The sequence below is a fragment of the Gadus macrocephalus genome, chromosome 21 (assembly GCF_031168955.1).
Source record: "Gadus macrocephalus chromosome 21, ASM3116895v1".
Taxonomy (NCBI): Eukaryota; Metazoa; Chordata; class Actinopteri; order Gadiformes; family Gadidae; genus Gadus; species Gadus macrocephalus.
The window spans coordinates 15,031,558-15,050,610 of NC_082402.1; the positions used below are offsets into that span (position 1 = coordinate 15,031,558).

A 19,053-nucleotide genomic window follows, 5' to 3' on the forward strand; every position below is an offset into this window, starting at 1 on the left:
GCAGTGTAAGTTTCAAATGCATTTTATTGCAACATTCAGCGAAATTACAAAAAAGGTAGACAAATTGGTAGATATAACTTAATTGACAGAAATCTGCCAGCGAGCGTAGAAAATATAAATATTTACAGATGTGTACAAAAATAAATTAAAAATATATATTAGTTATGCAGCTTTGCTCTTCCAGTTGTTCATTCCAGCGACAATTTAATTAATCTCCATTTCGAAATCCTCCTCTTCGTCACTGAGTTCTCCCCAACTGGAGCACTCGTCCCCGCTGGACTCCTCGTCCCCGCTGGACTCCTCGTCCCCGCTGGACCCCTCGTCCCCGCTGCCCCCCTCCTGATACAGGCAGATGGTGGCCTGGACTGGGTAGTTACTCAGCAGCACCTCGGCGTCTTGGTACAGATAGTCAAAACATTTGGATTTCGGCCAGTACAACCTATAAAGAAGAAGTAAAGAAGGAGAACAACAGTTAATAAAAAAAGAAAACCACTGAGATCGACCAACAGGGTGCTGGGAATCAGGACAATAGACTGCAGGATTCATAACCAAACTTACTTGACTGGATGTGTGATGGGCAAGTTCTTGGAGTGCTTTGCATCGTGAAGTTCCCCATGGTTGGAGTTCAACTATAACAGAAAAGCATGGTGTTAAATAACTGCAAAGTTAACGTTAATGTAACGTGCAATGAATTGCAAAAAGAAGTCGTTCAGTTGATGACTCAGGTCCTAGCCTACCTTGTGTGCCTCGTTCTGTCCACACGGTGTGTCCCACGGTCTCCACATCACAGCCCCACTGTGACTGTCTGCAGCTTGTCCTCCGGGGGAAATAATCCCACACTGCGCAGTAATAGCGTCCATTGTTTCTGTAGTGTGATAATCCTGCGGGGTTACAACAGACAAAGGTCCTGCATGGAGGAAGGTCCGAGAGTGAATGTGCAGAACGGCTCGAAGCGCTCCTTTTTATCCGTGCTGCGGGGCTCGTGCCAAATGCCTCTGGTTTGACACGCTGCCAAGTGTCCACGCGCCGAGGCGAGGCGCGACCTCACACCTCAGCAGACCTCCGCCGTTTGGTCACCTCGCATCGGCCTGCTGCTCGTCTACTAACACATATAAGATAAAATGATTGGAAACTCCTCGAAAAACGCGTTTACGCTTGCTCGGGTTTTTCAAATTAGCATGCATGTAAATCAAGATTACTCTGTATCAGTATAGGTTCTACAATTATAGTCTCCATGTTTACGGAAACACCTATGATCAAATAATTAAACAATATATTAATATATCTATATATTCATCCACCCATCCACCCATCGATCCATCCACCCATCCACCCATCCATCCATCCTTCCATCCATCCATCCATCCATCCATCCATCCATCCATCCATCCATCCATCCATCCATCCATCCATCCATCCATCCATCCATCCATCCATCCATCCATCCATCCATCCATCCATCCATCCATCCATCCATCCATCCATCCATCCATCCATCCATCTATCTATCTGTCTTTTTATCATCTATTTCAACTCGTGTTTGGGTTCAAGTCAAACAAATGAATATGCTCCGACATGCTTAAACCATGAAGATACAATCATCCCATAATAACGTAGGTTCACTGCTGGATAAATCATGAAAGAGCAGCCAATACTCAACCCGATACGATCAGGCTCATTTTCATATCCTTGTTATTCTACATTGTTGTCTTTCCATTTGCAGTGAGCTGTGAGGCAGCACGTGCCAGGAGTGAAAGTATGGTTGAAGGTTCGTGGGAGGAGATTGTGGAGGGGAGGGAGAGGAGGGGGGGACGAGAGGAGAAGATGAGGGGGGAGGAGAGGAAAAGAGGAGGGGAGGAGGAAAGAAGGGGAGGAGAAAATTAGGATGGAGGAGAGATGGAGAGGAGAGGAGGAGATGGGGAGAGGAGGACAGGAGGAGAAGAGGAGAGGGGGAGAGGAAGAGAGGAGGAAGAGAGTAGGAGAGGAGGAGAGGAGGGGGAGGGGTGGCGCGCTAGGGTCCGCCACTCCAGCCATAAAGCCGTATAACTTTTCTGAATCCAATGTGCCCGTATTTCCATCGATGCCCAAAGGGGGAGACATTGGTTTACAAAAACAAATCACAATATAATCCCGCGTTACAAATTTGTTTCATAAAATGCAACAACCTTGAGCAATGGCTGGTGAATCATAAACCTGGAGACATCCTGTGTCTGCAGAGTTCACTTTACTTGAAGACCAATTAACCTACAGACTAATGAAAACACCTACTTTACACACACGAGCGCATGCACATTAAAGGTGCAGTGCGCAGGACGCATCCCAACAAGTCCGCACAATTTTACGACGGTATAGGTCGTTTGTACTGACACGGATTACGACCCACTGGACAACCCTGTCTCGTCAAAATTACGTTCCCAGAGAACTATTCGGCATTCTCAATTACGTTTGTCATAAAACGTATTTTGTCCGCGATTACGTTTTATTGAACGTATTGCAAATACGTTCGTCCTCAGCCTATTTTTTGCCATTTATTAACCTCTAGGATTATGTTTGGTTGAAACGTATCCCAGATAGGTTAAATGTCAACGTATAGCACATTATTGTCATTAAGGCATATCTTCCTTTCAGGGAACGTTTCATTTAACGTATTTTGTCTGAAAAACGTATCTTGGCTGTGAATACGTTTTATTGAACATATCGCAAATACGTTCGTTGTCAACCTATTTTTTGCCATTAATTTACCTCTAGGATTATGTTTGGTTGAAACGTATCCCAAATATGTTAAATGTCAACGTATACCACATTATTGTCATTAAGGCATATATATTTCCCTTTCGGGAAACGTTTCATTTAACGTTATTTTGTCCCTGATTACGTCTTATTGAACATATTGCAAATAGGTTCGTTCTCAACATTTTTGTTGTTATTTATTTAAGCTACCTCTTGGATTACATAGGCGACATTTAATTGAAACGTATCCTTAATAGGCTACGTTAAATTTCGATCACACATTATTGTCAGCATATAGCCTAGGCATAGGCCTACCTATCGGGGAAGCGTACGTTTGATTGTAATGTTAATAGTCCAACGTTATATCAACATGTCACAAGAGGAGAAATTAGCTGCTGACGGGGTAACTGTAGGAGCGGGGGTTGCTTTGTTGATTTCTTTATCTAGGGCTATAGCTGTGGTCAAAGCGGGAAGTGTGCGTTGTCTGGGCGGCTGCCTGAACTGAGCTGCAGGAAATTATGTTCAGATATTTCTTTATTCATTCATGAAGGCTATACCGGTGAACGGTGACGTCAGACTCACGCCCACCTACAAACCAATCAATGTCCAGTATCAGCCTGTCCTCTCGGAAAATACGACCACGTAGGTGGTTTGTTCCGCCACAGATTACGACCCATTGGAATTTATCCAAAACGAGAGGTAATAGGATATTTTTCCGTGAAATGGCGGAGGCGGACAATAGGATATTTTAGTATTTGGGTTTGATAGTTATGACGAAGAATATTTTAGCTCTCGACAGAAAAACATGGTTGCTATGGTTGCTATGGACGCTGAAAACAGCAGCTCGCATGCCGTTTAAATCATGGCTATAAAACCTTTTTCTTTGCTGATTATGCTATTTTACGTAACCGTGTAACGATATTTAATTTAACAACTTTAAAACAACTTTAAGCCCGGAAGGAAAAGATAATTCACCGCCGGAAGTGGGAAGGCCCATGCAAGTGAACGGAGCGTTCCACGGCATTGAGAAGAGCCGTTTAGTAAATAAATAAATAAATAGATTTATTTATTTATTTATTATACGGAGACCACCAGACTTCCTCGAGGTAACAAGAATGGTCGATTAAATTCAAGATGGGAGAATGGCGATAGGGTGGCGTACGGTCCATGGCCTTGCGTCTGAATTTCATTCATAGAATTACCGAGTTGATGGTCAATGGTCAGATACAGATCTTGTTATAACGATAATTGAATAAAAGCTATGGTCAACTTATAATATTTTAACTAAAATAATTATATAATTATATAGAGAGAGAGAGAGAGAGAGAGAGAGAGAGAGAGAGAGAGAGAGAGAGAGAGAGAGAGAGAGAGAGAGAGAGAGAGAGAGAGAGAGAGAGAGAGAGAGAGAGAGAATGTATATTTTAATATTTAATGAATTAAATAAAATAAAGGCTTTAAACATGTGACATGCCTACGTTTTTTTGCCACGTGACAAAAAACGCGTCACGTGACTCTTACGTTCGCTAAGGTTGTTCTGCTCGCAACCCTTTCTCATCAAAATTACGTTCCCAGAGAACTATTCGGCATTCTCAATTACGTTTGTCTAAAAAAAGTATTTTGTCCGTGATTACGTTTTATTGAACATATTGTAATGACCTCGCCGGTGACATAACGATGTCGAGTCATTAGTAATTGAAGGAACTTTTAATGAACCAAAACCAGGTCACTGAAACCCGTAACCAATGGCAGAAATCCCACCCAAAACAAACCCTGGTTACCCCGGCAACCCCCAACACGGTCTCACTCATGTGCAGGCCCCCACCCTCGTGTTCTTCCAAGGCCCTCCCCCAGCTGACCTAATGATTCGCCCCCACATTGATTGACAAGAAGAACATTACAATACATGCACACAGAACAACTGGCATAACGGACAACGAAATACAATGCAACACATAACACACAAACTATTTAACTGTCCCAGGGTCGCTACAATATCGCAAATACGAATTCGTTCTCAGCCTATTTTTGCCATTTATTTACCGTGTTACTATGGCAGAATAAAGAATAAATTCATGCATTATCATTCAACTTGAACATGTGTTTTTACGGTTTTTACAGTATAGAGTGGTGGAGAGGGATGACGTATGATGGCAAACCCGGAAGTGAGCGTCGCCCTCGTTTCCCTTGACAAAAAGCCAACGGGTTTTCCATTGGATTTTTGATTATTGCAGAAAAATCCTCAACTCCTCAAAAACGGAAAATAAATAAATAAATAAAAATAAACGTGCTCCAAAGAACGAAGTGTAAACCAATGCATTCTGAATGGGAGTGTTTCTCAGATTTTTCCATGCTACACAACAAAATGTAAACCCATGCAAATAAAGACTTCATGGTCATAATAATTTAAATATCATTAAGCTACTACTGAGTGTGTAGGGAAGTATTCTATTTTTTTCAACGGGGCTGAATCCAGTCACTTGACCGTCATGGTTGCTATGGTGGTTGCTATCGACCGCCCCCACTAATACTCGTGGCTCTAAAAACCACGCGGCAAAGGAGCTGCCGTCAATTGGGTTGTTTTTGTCGTAAACTAGAGTCCGATGGTTGAAAAATAGACAGATATTCCAAGGTATCCTTAAAAGGCAGCTTGGATGTGTTTATTTTCTGCAGTTTAGACTTCTATAACTAATTTTTGAAAGCAAAACACCAAGCTCATTGATTTAACGAGGGAGGGTTATTTGAAACAATTTATTAAATAAATATTTGTGAGAGGTCATTCCTTCTCCTGATTTGACTTCCTATTTATGTCTAGGGTAAACCCCTACTGTCCACAAGCATCCCCCCCCTCCCCATATGGATTTGGAGAATTGTTGCCACGTCCCAGTGGTGGTGTCAGGGTGTGTGTGTTTCCCTGGTTTTCCCTCCTGTGTTGATTACTGTTCCCTCCCCTAATGTGTCTCAGCTGTTGCTCGTTGTGTTTGTTATTTAAGCCCTCGTCTTTCCTTTGTTCCTTGTGCTGTCATTGTGGTTTATCGTGGTTTGCTGTGGTTAGTGTTGGTGGTTAGTCTTGCGTGTTCCGAGTTGTCTCCCGAGTTCCCTGATTCTTGTGCCTTAGCGCTTAGGCTTGAATAAAGTGCCGTTTTCGAGAAACCGTCTGCGTTTGGGTCCTACCTGCCTGCTCGCACCACCACCTACCGTAACAGAATGACAGCACCACGAATGGACCCAGCGGACGATCAGGTTAGCCGTGAGCGGCAGGATTTATTTATTTTGAAGGCAATAGATCGCTGGAGGAGTTTGGGGTGCCACCCGGTTATCCGTGAGCTGCAGGATTCATTTTTTATGAAGGCGATAGCTCGCTGGGAGAGTTTGGGGTACCACCCGGTTCCTCCTGGCACTCCCGCTTTGACTCCGGTCCCCGAGCCCTGTCCGGTTCCTGAGCCCACTCCTAGCCTTCCAGAGGGGGACCGGCCTCTTCGCCTGCTTGAGGTGGTCCGCCCTCCGCTCCTGCCTGAGGGGGCCCGCCCCCTGCTCCTTCCAGAGGGGTACCGGCCTCTGCTCCTGCCGGTGGGGGTCCGCCCTCCAGACCGTCCAGGGGAGGCACGCTCCCCGCTCCTGCCTGTGGGGGCCCTCCTACCTGGCCTGCCACCAGAGGGGACCCGCCCTCTGCCTGGCCTTCCACCAGAGGGGACCCGCCCTCTGCCTGGCCTTCCACCAGAGGGGACCCGCCCTCTGCCTGGCCTTCCACCACAGGGGACCCGCCCCCTACCTGGCCTTCCACCAGAGGGGACCCGCCCCCTACCTGGCCTGCCACCAGAGGGGACCCGCCCTCTGCCTGGCCTGCCACCAGAGGGGACCCGCCCTCTGCCTGGCCTTCCACCAGAGGGGACCCGCCCTCTACCCTGTCCACCGGAGGGGACCCGCCCCCTACCTGGCCTGCCACCAGAGGGGACCCGCCCTCTGCCTGGCCCTCCTCCTGAGGGGACCCGCCCTCTGCCTGGCCCTCCTCCTGAGGGGACCCGCCCTCTGCCTGGCCCTCCTCCTGAGGGGACCCGCCCTCTGCCTGGCCCTCCTCCTGAGGGGACCCGCCCTCTGCCTGGCCCTCCTCCTGAGGGGACCCGCCCTCTGCCTGGCCCGCCTCCTGAGGGGACCCGCCCTCTACCTGGCCCGCCTCCTGAGGGGACCCGCCCTCTACCTGGCCCGCCTCCTGAGGGGACCCGCCCTCTACCTGGCCTGCCTCCTGAGGGGACCCGCCCTCTACCTGGCCTTCCTCTTGAGGGGACCCGCCCTCTACCTGGCCTTCCTCTTGAGGGGACCCGCCCTCTACCTCGCCTTCGCCGGCCTCCTGAAGGGTTCCGCCTTCACCGCTGCCGGCCTTCTGAGGGGGTTCTGCGCCACTGCAGGTCTCCTGAGGGACTGAGCCCTCATCGTCCTTGCCGCCGGCCTCCGGAAGGGTTCCGACTTCACTCTGCCTCTGCTTGCCCCCCAGGCCGTCCGCCTGAGGCTCCCTGCCATGCCCTGGGGCAGTTTTCTGGCCGCCCGCCTGACGTCCCTCGGCTCTGCCCCAGTCCATTTATTTTTTTTGATTCCCCCCTCCTGGCGCCCCTCCACCCACCCGTTTTGGGTTGGACTTTCTTTGTTTTTTGCTTGTCGTGGGTCGCCTGGGAGTCGACCCTTAAGGGGGGGGTACTGTCAGGGTGTGTGTGTTTCCCTGGTTTTCCCTCCTGTGTTGATTACTGTTCCCTCCCCTAATGTGTCTCAGCTGTTGCTCGTTGTGTTTGTTATTTAAGCCCTCGTCTTTCCTTTGTTCCTTGTGCTGTCATTGTGGTTTATCGTGGTTTGCTGTGGTTAGTGTTGGTGGTTAGTCTTGCGTGTTCCGTGTTCCTTGTTCCCTCCCGAGTTCCGAGTTGTCTCCCGAGTTCCCTGATTCTTGTGCCTTAGCGCTTAGGCTTGAATAAAGTGCCGTTTTCGAGAAACCGTTTGGGTCCTACCTGCCTGCTCGCACCACCACCTACCGTAACAGGTGGAGGTATCATATATATGAAAGAGGGCATTCAATTATAGCCTACTACAATGATCGATTAGGAGGCCGAAGCCCTAAAGGAAGTGATGCAATAGGTGACTGAGTCGACAACATTTAAGTAAGCTGTATAGGGTCTCTTATATATCAAAGGGGGTCTCGAAGGACGCATACGCTTCAACCTGTGGCTCCAGCACTACAGGAAATGACTCGGCAAGTGCTCCATCTCGTTGCAACTCACCCAGCGGCTCGCTTGCAAGATTTTGGCCTGAAGTTCTTCCCAGACCTACACCCTAGCCATCCAACATGCATATCTGAGAATCAGGCCTCTCTTTAATAATGACAAAAAGTTATGAGAGAAACACACATTAACTTTTTGTTATCTCATAAGCGGTGTGGTGCCGGCTCCTTTTGACCTTTTGACCCCCGACTTCAAAAACGTGGCCACAGGCCAGCTGTGTCTACACACCTGTAGCCACAAATGTACACCTCCATCCCACAAAGAATGGGGACTAGAAACGAACCTCTGTCTTATGTACATTTACTGTACTGTTGGAGGTCACGCCCCTTTGCCGACCTTTTCGAGATAGCTAGGGATGCTATTTTTACACACATTTCCCGGGGCCCCGTGAACGACATATCCGAGATTTGGAGTTCTAGCCCTTAGAGAAAAAAAGTGTCATTTGGACAAAGCCCCTCAGAAGTGTAGCCTGCAAGACCTAATGATTCAGAATGTGGTGGAAAAACAGTTTTTGAGATAGGAAGGTCAGACCCCGAGGGCAGGAAGGGGGGGCCTGCCCTCGGGGTCTGACCGGGCCAAATTTCGGTGTGGAGGTCCCAGTAAGGCCCTAGAATAAGGTATTAAAATTTCAGGGCGGTAGGACCTTCCTATCTCAAAAACTGTTTTTCCACCACATTCTGAACCATTAGGTCTTGCAGGCTACACTTCTGAGGGGCTTTGTCCAAATGACACTCCATTTGGGAAAACTTTTTTTCTCTAAGGGCTAAAACTCCAAATCTCGGATATGTCGTTCACGGGGCCCCGGGAAATGTGTGTAAACATTTTAGCATCCCTAGCTATCTCGAAAAGGGGGCGTGACCTCCAACAGTACAGTAAATGTACATAAGACAGAGGTTAGTTTCTAGTCCCCATTCTTTGTGGGATGGAGGTGTACATTAGTGGCTAAAGGTGTGTAGACACAGCTGGCCTGTGGCCACGTTTTTGAAGTCGGGGGTCAAAAGGTCAAAAGGAGCCGGCACCACGCTGCTTATGAGATAACAAAAAGTTAATGTGTGTTTCTCTCATAACTTTTTGTCATTATTAAAGAGAGGCCTGATTCTCAGATATGCATGTTGGATGGCTAGGGTGTAGGTCTGGGAAGAACAAAATCTTGCAAGCGAGCCGTTGGGTGAGTTGCAACGAGATGGAGCCCTTGCTGAGTCATTTCCTGTAGTGCTGGAGCCACAGGTTGAAGCGTAGGCGTCCTTTGAGACCCCCTTTGATATATAAGAGACCCTATACAGCTTACTTAAATATTGTCGACTCAGTCACCTATTGCATCACTTCCTTTAGGGCTTCGGCCTCCTAATTGATCATTGTAGTAGGCTATAATTGAATGCCCTCTTTCATATATATGATACCTCCACCACTGGGACGTGGCAACAATTCTCCAAATCCATATGGGGAGGGGGGGGGATGCTTGTGGACAGTAGGGGTTTACCCTAGACATAAATAGGAAGTCAAATCAGGAGAAGGAATGACCTCTCACAAATATTTATTGAATAAATTGTTTCAAATAACCCTCCCTCGTTAAATCAATGAGCTTGGTGTTTTGCTTTCAAAAATTAGTTATAGAAGTCTAAACTGCAGAAAATAAACACATCCAAGCTGCCTTTTACGGATACCTTGGAATATCTGTCTATTTTTCAACCATCAGACTCTAGTTTACGACAAAAACAACCCAATTGACGGCAGCTCCTTTGCCGCGTGGTTCTGTGTGCATGTATTGTAATGTTCTTCTTGTCAATCAATGTGGGGGCGAATCATTAGGTCAGCTGGGGGAGGGCCTTGGAAGAACACGAGGGTGGGGGCCTGCACATGAGTGAGACCGTGTTGGGGGTTGCCGGGGTAACCAGGGTTTGTTTTGGGTGGGATTTCTGCCATTGGTTACGGGTTTCAGTGACCTGGTTTTGGTTCATTAAAAGTTCCTTCAATTACTAATGACTCGACATCGTTATGTCACCGGCGAGGTCATTACAATATGTTCAATAAAACGTAATCACGGACAAAATACTTTTTTTAGACAAACGTAATTGAGAATGCCGAATAGTTCTCTGGGAACGTAATTTTGATGAGAAAGGGTTGCGAGCAGAACAACCTTAGCGAACGTAAGAGTCACGTGACGCGTTTTTTGTCACGTGGCAAAAAAACGTAGGCATGTCACATGTTTAAAGCCTTTATTTTATTTAATTCATTAAATATTAAAATATACATTCTCTCTCTCTCTCTCTCTCTCTCTCTCTCTCTCTCTCTCTCTCTCTCTCTCTCTCTCTCTCTCTCTCTCTCTATATATATAATTATATAATTATTTTAGTTAAAATATTATAAGTTGACCATAGCTTTTATTCAATTATCGTTATAACAAGATCTGTATCTGACCATTGACCATCAACTCGGTAATTCTATGAATGAAATTCAGACGCAAGGCCATGGACCGTACGCCACCCTATCGCCATTCTCCCATCTTGAATTTAATCGACCATTCTTGTTACCTCGAGGAAGTCTGGTGGTCTCCGTATAATAAATAAATAAATAAATCTATTTATTTATTTATTTACTAAACGGCTCTTCTCAATAGAGTGGCGAAGTCACGCCCCTTCCGGTAGGGCTCATGGGACCTATGAGATCGAAAAATATGAATGGGTGTCAATGGAGAGAAAATAATTATTTTCTGGTCCCAGTCTTTATATGCCCTGGATTACACATATGTTGTTTGTGGATTTAAATGATAATTTTTCATGCAAAGAAAACTAAAAATTTTCGTGAAGAAGTTTGATAATTTTAGGTTTTATGTGAGGCCGCTTTGTGAACTACAGCTCTTCGCTGCTCTCGACGCATATGATATACGTCACCACACCCGCCCTTGGAACTCGGCACAGAGATGGCGATCTCTCTGCCCCACTTCACCGCTTTTTCCAAGGGGAGGATAAAAGCATCGAAAGAGGTGAAAACCATTATAAGTCGGGGCACGTGCAGAGTTTCAGTTATGCCGATGGGAAGATTGTCGGTCTTCTCCACGCCAGTCGCAGGGAGCGTGACGTCACATACGAGCCGTGTAGTCTTTCTCGTTGTGTTTTCTCTACAGCCTTTATCTGAACAATTGCACAATAAACGGTCGAACTCTTTGCATGAAAAATTATCCTTTAAATCCACAAACAACATATGTGTAATCCAGGGCATATAAAGACCGGGACCAGAAAATAATTATTTTCTCTCCATTGACACCCATTCATATTTTTCGATCTCATAGGTCCCATGAGCCCTACCGGAAGGGGCGTTACTTCGCCACTCTATGCCGTGGAACGCTCCGTTCACTTGCATGGGCCTTCCCACTTCCGGCGGTGAATTATCTTTTCCTTCCGGGCTTAAAGTTGTTTTAAAGTTGTTAAATTAAATATCGTTACACGGTTACGTAAAATAGCATAATCAGCAAAGAAAAAGGTTTTATAGCCATGATTTAAACGGCATGCGAGCTGCTGTTTTCAGCGTCCATAGCAACCATAGCAACCATGTTTTTCTGTCGAGCTAAAATATTCTTCGTCATAACTATCAAACCCAAATACTAAAATATCCTATTGTCCGCCTCCGCCATTTCACGGAAAAATATCCTATTACCTCTCGTTTTGGATAAATTCCAATGGGTCGTAATCTGTGGCGGAACAAACCACCTACGTGGTCGTATTTTCCGAGAGGACAGGCTGATACTGGACATTGATTGGTTTGTAGGTGGGCGTGAGTCTGACGTCACCGTTCACCGGTATAGCCTTCATGAATGAATAAAGAAACATCTGAACATAATTTCCTGCAGCTCAGTTCAGGCAGCCGCCCAGACAACGCACACTTCCCGCTTTGACCACAGCTATAGCCCTAGATAAAGAAATCAACAAAGCAACCCCCGCTCCTACAGTTACCCCGTCAGCAGCTAATTTCTCCTCTTGTGACATGTTGATATAACGTTGGACTATTAACATTACAATCAAACGTACGCTTCCCCGAGAGGTAGGCCTATGCCTAGGCTATATGTTGACAATAATGTGTGATCGAAATTTAACGTAGCCTATTAAGGATACGTTTCAATTAAATGTCGCCTATGTAATCCAAGAGGTAGCTTAAATAAATAACAACAAAAATGTTGAGAACGAACTATTTGCAATATGTTCATTAAGACGTAATCAGGGACAAAATAACGTTAAATGAAACGTTTCCCGAAAGGGAAATATGCCTTAATGACAATAATGTGCTATACGTTGACATTTAACATATTTGGGATACGTTTCAACCAAACATAATCCTAGAGGTAAATTAATGGCAAAAAATAGGTTGACAACGAACGTATTTGCGATATGTTCAATAAAACGTATTCACAGCCAAGATACGTTTTTCAGACAAAATACGTTAAATGAAACGTTCCCTGAAAGGAAGATATGCCTTAATGACAATAATGTGCTATACGTTGACATTTAACCTATCTGGGATACGTTTCAACCAAACATAATCCTAGAGGTTAATAAATGGCAAAAAATAGGCTGAGGACGAACGTATTTGCAATACGTTCAATAAAACGTAATCGCGGACAAAATACGTTTTATGACAAACGTAATTGAGAATGCCGAATAGTTCTCTGGGAACGTAATTTTGACGAGACAGGGTTGCACTGGAGCGTATCAAAAACAAGCGCCTCTACAGGTCGCGGGAGGTATGTATGCCACATATATGTTTTTGCTCTGTGCATTTAGGGTTTTAGCCATTTTATTCAGGTGTAAATGATTTAAGATCAAAACTCAAATCAACGGTTGGAAAAAAAATAACTCAAATTTTTTGCTAAATCTGTTCATTTGATGAGTAGGCTATAAGGATATAAGGATACAACCCGGTATAAGGACAACGCCCATACACTTTATTATACTTACATTACATACCCGGTATCACGCCAAGGTGTAAAATAGATACGTCTGTCCACATCGCAAGGCGTGTTCAGGGTCACGCTTTGCCTGACCAAAGCGTCACCCTGAACACGCGCCCTCCGAAATGAATGAATGTTCTATAGTTATTAGGAAGATTTAATCGTCTCGCTCGCATGTTTCAACGACGTCAGGTTGCTAGGGACGCTGCTTTCGCTAAACTAGCAGCTCACGTGTTTCCTGCGTTTGTGTTATTAAACCGTTACTTTATGTAACTTTTAATGATATTGTAATAACCACAGGCGAGGTATTGAGCGAAGTAAGCTTGATAGCAGGTTTATTGGATTCCACAATCGGACAGGCAGGCACAGCTCCACCGGAAAACTACAACAACCAAAACTCCCGCCCTGTAGGAAGCCCCCGGAGCCCCCTCTCAGAAGGCCCGCCCCTTCCTCCCAAACCCTGTGACGCTACAATATCATCTTGTTAGAAACCCGTTTATCTGAGAGCCAACCCAGTCGCCAAAAGCATACGTTGACAGTGTACGTTTTCGTGAACAGTGACATTTTGGGTGGATTTTGAACGGTATGTGGGCAGGACGTTTTTTTGCAGGCAGGACCTGGCAACCCTGCGCTGTTGCCCGAGGTGCAGAAATGCTCCGGAGCAGATCTGGATCCACCATGGCCAAAATAATTGTCATGAATAGCATGAATAGATTCATGCATTATCATTCAACTTGAACATGTGTTTTTACAGTATAGAGTGGTGGAGGGATGACGTATGTTGGCCAACCCGGAAGTGAGCGTCGACCTGGGTTTCCCTTGACAAAAAGCCAACGGGTTTTTCCATTGGATTTTGGATTATTGCAGAAAAATTAGCATCTTTGAAGCACCTCCACAAAAACTGAAAATAAATAAATAAAAATAACTGTGCTCCAAAGAACGAAATGTAAACCAATGCATTCTGAATGGGAGTGTTTCTCAGATTTTTCCATGCTACACAGAACGAAATGTAAACCCATGCAAATAAAGACTTCATGGTCATAATAATTTAAATATCATTATTCTCCTCAGTGTGTAGGGTGGTATTCTATTTTTTTCAACGGGGCTGCATCCAGTCACTTGACCGTCATGGTTGCTATGGTGGTTGCTATCGACCAGCCCCTCTAATCCTTACATGGCTCTAAAAAACCACGCGGCAAAGGAGCTGCCGTCCATTGTGTTGTTTTTGTCGTAAACTAGGGTCCGATGGTTAAAAAATAGACAGATATTCCAAGGTATCCTTAAAAGGCAGCTTGGATGTTTTTATTTTCTGCAGTTTAGACTTCTTCTATAACCTATTTTTGAAAGCAAAACACCAAGCTCAATGATTTAACGAGGCAGGGTTATTTGAAACAATTTATTAAATATATATTTGTGAGAGGTCATTCCTTCTCCTGAGTTTGCTTCCTATTTATGTCTAGTGTACAACCCTACTGTCCACAAGCATCACCCCCCCCCTCCCCATATGGATTTGGAGAATTGTTGCCACGTCCCAGTGGTGGAGGTATCATATATATGAAAGAGGGCATTCAATTATACTACAATGATCAATTAGGAGGCCGAAGCCCTAAAGGAAGTGATGCAATAGGTGACTGCAGGTCGACAACATTTAAGTAAGCTGTACTTTGAGGTCTCTTATATATCAAAGGGGGTCTCAAAGGACGCATACGCTTCAACCTGTGGCTCCAGCCGTACAGGAAATGACTCAGCAAGTGCTCCATCTCGTTGCACCTGCACCCAGCGGCTCGCTTGCAAGATTTTGGCCTGAAGTTCTTCCCAGACCTACACCCTAGCCATCCAACACGCATATCTGAGAATTAGGCTTCTCTTTAATAATGACAAAAAGTTACGAGAGAAATACACATTAACTTTTTGTTATCTCATAAGCGGCGTGGTGCCGGCTCCTTTTGACCTAGTTTATTTATATTATTCATAAATAATTGTCTTCTCTATATGTATGTGCTCTAAATGTTTTTGGTTTCTTCTTGGGTCAAGATAAGGTAAATAAATTATTTTCTTCTTGTCCTCTCTGCCCTCCGCTTGCTGTGTGTGTGTGTGCGTGTGCGTGTGTGTGTGTGTGTTTTGGTGTGTGTGTGTGTGTTTGGTGGGGGGGGGGGGGGGGGGGGGGGGCGGGGTTGCGGGGGGGCTGCCAGGTTGATCTATTTACCTGGTTGAGTATTAGCCTGGTTCTACCAGACTCTCGTACTTCACTTCATTTAATTTGTACAGAGAGTCTGGACCTAATCAATTGACAAACGTTAACTCACTTGAAGGCGGGTGTCTGTTGAAGTTTAAAATGATTGGATCTGCCCAGTGCCACTCTGGATCTGCCATAACCAATCGCTAACGTTTGGTTGTGACGTATGTCATGCGCCGGGAATCACGCGCAGGTTGTAACCAAACCAAACACCTTGCGGTCTGCACGAAAATGTCCTTCAACGACAGCTGCAGGTTTTGTTCGTCGAATTTAATTTATCAGGGAAAAATTGCACATTGTAAATCAACTACCGACCTACAACAACTCAAACTGGCGTACGACTTTATCGTCATTGTTCTCAGACACGCCCTCTGTTCGCTGATTGGCGGCCGCTGTGGCGGCACCAGAAAACCAAATTACATACAGTAGGTCCAGACCTAGTACTGAAGGGAAATTCAAATTGAGCCGCCCGCCTAAGTACTTAGGCGGGCGGAGCCAGGCTAGTTGAGTATTGTGTTTTGGCCTGAATGTTGTTGGGTGGTTGGTTGAGTGGGGCTACACCCAGCAGGGAGGTGTTGCCGGTGAGTCGGTGGGGGCATGAGCATCTATAGACCTACTTTATGGTCAAATATTGCTTTAGGAAAAAGTGGCAGCAGGCCACCCCAAATCACGGCTTACTTAACTTTTTCATTTTTTTTTACATCTTTTACAACAAATAAATATATATAAATACATAATAATGTGGCGACTCCTACCCCCGGGGAGTCTGGGTATTCATAATGTTTGGGGAAAAGGGGTTTTATTGTCTTTGTATAACTTGTTGTGTTATTAGGTTAAGTGGGGTTAACGGGTTTGGGTTCTTTATTGTTTGTGTGTTAATTGTGATGTGTGGTGTGATCGGGACCATTAGTGAGAGTGTTGTGTGTGTTGGTCAGTTGTGCCTTGTTTTCTGTTATGTGGTGTGTTTGAATAAAGGCAGCTCTCGGGGTCGTGCGGTGTACTGAGGCACGAGAGTTGCGCCGCCATTTAAACCTGGGCTCCCGTCTCGTCCTTCCCGCGCTGCTCGCCACAATAATAATAATAATAAAAAAAAAATATCTAAAAGAATTACGGCCGGCCGGCTCGGCCTGAAATCGTCCGGCCGTTCGGGAAATCTCCCGAACCTACCGATGGCCAGTCCGCCCCTGGTGTCTGAGGTACCTCATTTCAGACGGCTGTGTGGCGTAGCTCCGTTTCACAGGCTCACTTTAGAACGTGTGGAAAATAGCCGCAACCGATTTCTATTTCCTCATCGAGGTAGTCGATAACGTGGACAACGTGCTTGAGGTTCATATGAGACAGAATCTACTAAGTGTATTTGTGCGGCCCTCACTAAAGTTCATCACAACCCTGAGTCAATGTTTAATGTATATATATATATATATATATATATATATATATATATATATATATATATATATATATATATATATATATATATATATATATATATATATATATATATATATATATATATATATATATATATATATATATATATATGTATATATATATATATATATGTATATATATATAAAAAGGCTCCCTAACACAACAGGCACTGTCAAAGCCCAAACCTTTTAGCTGCTCCCACAAAATAGAGCCAAAAAATTGTCCATATACTCAACATGGACCATAGCCACAACATAGAGCCACAACATGGACCATAGCCAAAACATAGAGCCACAACATTGACCATAGCCACAACATAGAGCCACAACATTATGGAAAGCCAAGAAGGCCACAATCCGGAGCTAGAATGGCGCGGTAAAAGTGCAAAACCGCACGGATTCCGTACGGTTTGGCAAGAATTCCGTACGGAATCCGTACGGTTTTGAATGACTAATAGCCGCGGCTATTATTCATTCACTCCGGCTATTAGTCATTCACTCCGGCTATTAGTTATTCACTCCAGCTATTAGGTATACAGAACGAGCCCCTCCCTCTTCTTTGCTTGACCACTACGTTTGAAGGCTGTCTAACCGATCAGAGCTGCAGTGCCTCGATGTTTCGCTGTAACATAAAGCTGTGTTGTCTTTACTAGTTTCACTACAATGTAATGACCACCATTAGCTAGTGGAAAATACATTTGTGTCTAGTACAGCGATATATTTGTATATGTTAGGCTATATATTGAGATGGCAGTGTGCGAAATACCCGACAATATTCGGGGATGTCCTCATCCCCAGATTGTTCTCGATATGCAGTAGCCAGCTAGGCCATAACATTACATAACATGAACATGAACTGAATAAATGCCAGGTATATAGCATATCGGAGACGGGCACACAATCAGTGCATTTGCAAATGAGAGCCTGCAGTAGGACCGATCTTGTGACATTATTTAACCATCCATCTACAGCTAATACGATCAGACAGATACATCATTGATCACATTAAAGCCCACAACAAGCCCAACATCACCACGGCAGGTGCGCTCTCTCTCGCACATTCACACAATCACTCCAACTTCTCCAACTCCAAGGCAAGACTGTTTCACTAAGACCACAAACAACCACAACTAAACAGCCTACATATCCACAACTATGCACAAAAATCAGTTCATTGCGTCTATCTTCTGTTTGCCGCACATGGCTAATTTGCATACTTGCACATGACTGTCGGCTCCGCTTGTCAAAAAAATAGAACGTATTTGTGAATAAATGCTTTTCATTCTGAATATTGGACTTGGTGAGCTTAAATATGCTACATTTAAGTGACCTTTAGTGAGATGGCCTAAAACGGAATACAAATGAATTATTCTAGGACATAGGCTTTCAGGATCAATGTAATGCACAACTTTGCCCCTCCCTGTTAAAATAACGCGCATCGCAACAACTTTAGCCAATGCAGGCTCCTATTGCTTTACCAGTGTGTTTAAAGTGTGTGCGTGTGTGTGTGTGTGTGTGTGTGTGTGTGTGTGTGTGTGTGTGTGTGTGTGTGTGTGTGTGTGTGTGTGTGTGTGTGTGTGTGTGTGTGTGTGTGTTGTCATGTAGGCTATAGATATAGATTGATTGTCTTGGCTCGCTTGCATCCATGAAATATTGTAACGTCAAGTAGAAACACTTCCTTCAACAACTTGCTCTACCCACACACACACACACACACACACACACACACACACACACACACACACACACACACACACACACACACACACACACACACACACACACACACACACACACACGACTCTCTCCGACCACATGTCACAAGATCGGTCATACTGCAGGCTCTCATTTGCAAATGCACTGATTGTGTGCCAGTCTCCGATATGCTATATACCTGGCATTTATTCAGTTCATGTTCATGTTATGTAATGTTATGGCCTAGCTGGCTACTGCATATCGAGAACAATCTGGGGATGAGGACATCCCCGAATATTGTCGGGTATTTTGCACGCTGCCATCTCAATATATAGCCTAACATATACAAATATATCGCTGTACTAGACACAAATGTATTTTCCACTAGCTAGTGGTGGTCATTACATTGTAGTGAAACTAACAAAGACAACACAGCTTTATGTTACAGCGAAGCATCGAGGCACTGCAGCTCTGATTGGTTAGACAGCCTTCAAACTTAGTGGTCAAGCAAAGAAGAGGGAGGGGCTCGTTCTGCATACCTAATAGCCGGAGTGAATAACTAATAGCCGGAGTGAATGACTAATAGCCGGAGTGAATGACTAATAGCCGCGGCTATTAGTCATTCAAAACCGTACGGATTCCGTACGGAATTCTTGCCAAACCGTACGGAATCCGTACGGTTTCCGTACGGTTTCCGTACAGATTCCGTGCGGTTTTGCACTTTTACCGCGCCATTCTAGGTCCGGATTGTGGCCTTCT

At 44.9% G+C, this 19,053-nt stretch overlaps 1 protein-coding gene across 1 annotated transcript; it reads right to left on the minus strand.

The window, feature by feature from the left end:
• Nucleotides 1-204: 204 nt before the first annotated feature.
• Nucleotides 205-976, minus strand: LOC132450356 (protein ripply2-like). The gene is made up of 3 exons (XM_060042444.1): nt 738-976; nt 559-629; nt 205-439 (listed from the first exon to the last, which is right to left on the minus strand). Exons 1-3 carry the CDS (start codon nt 858-860, stop codon nt 205-207), a joined length of 429 nt encoding a protein of 142 aa, XP_059898427.1. The 5' UTR covers nt 861-976.
• Nucleotides 977-19,053: the final 18,077 nt, after the last annotated feature.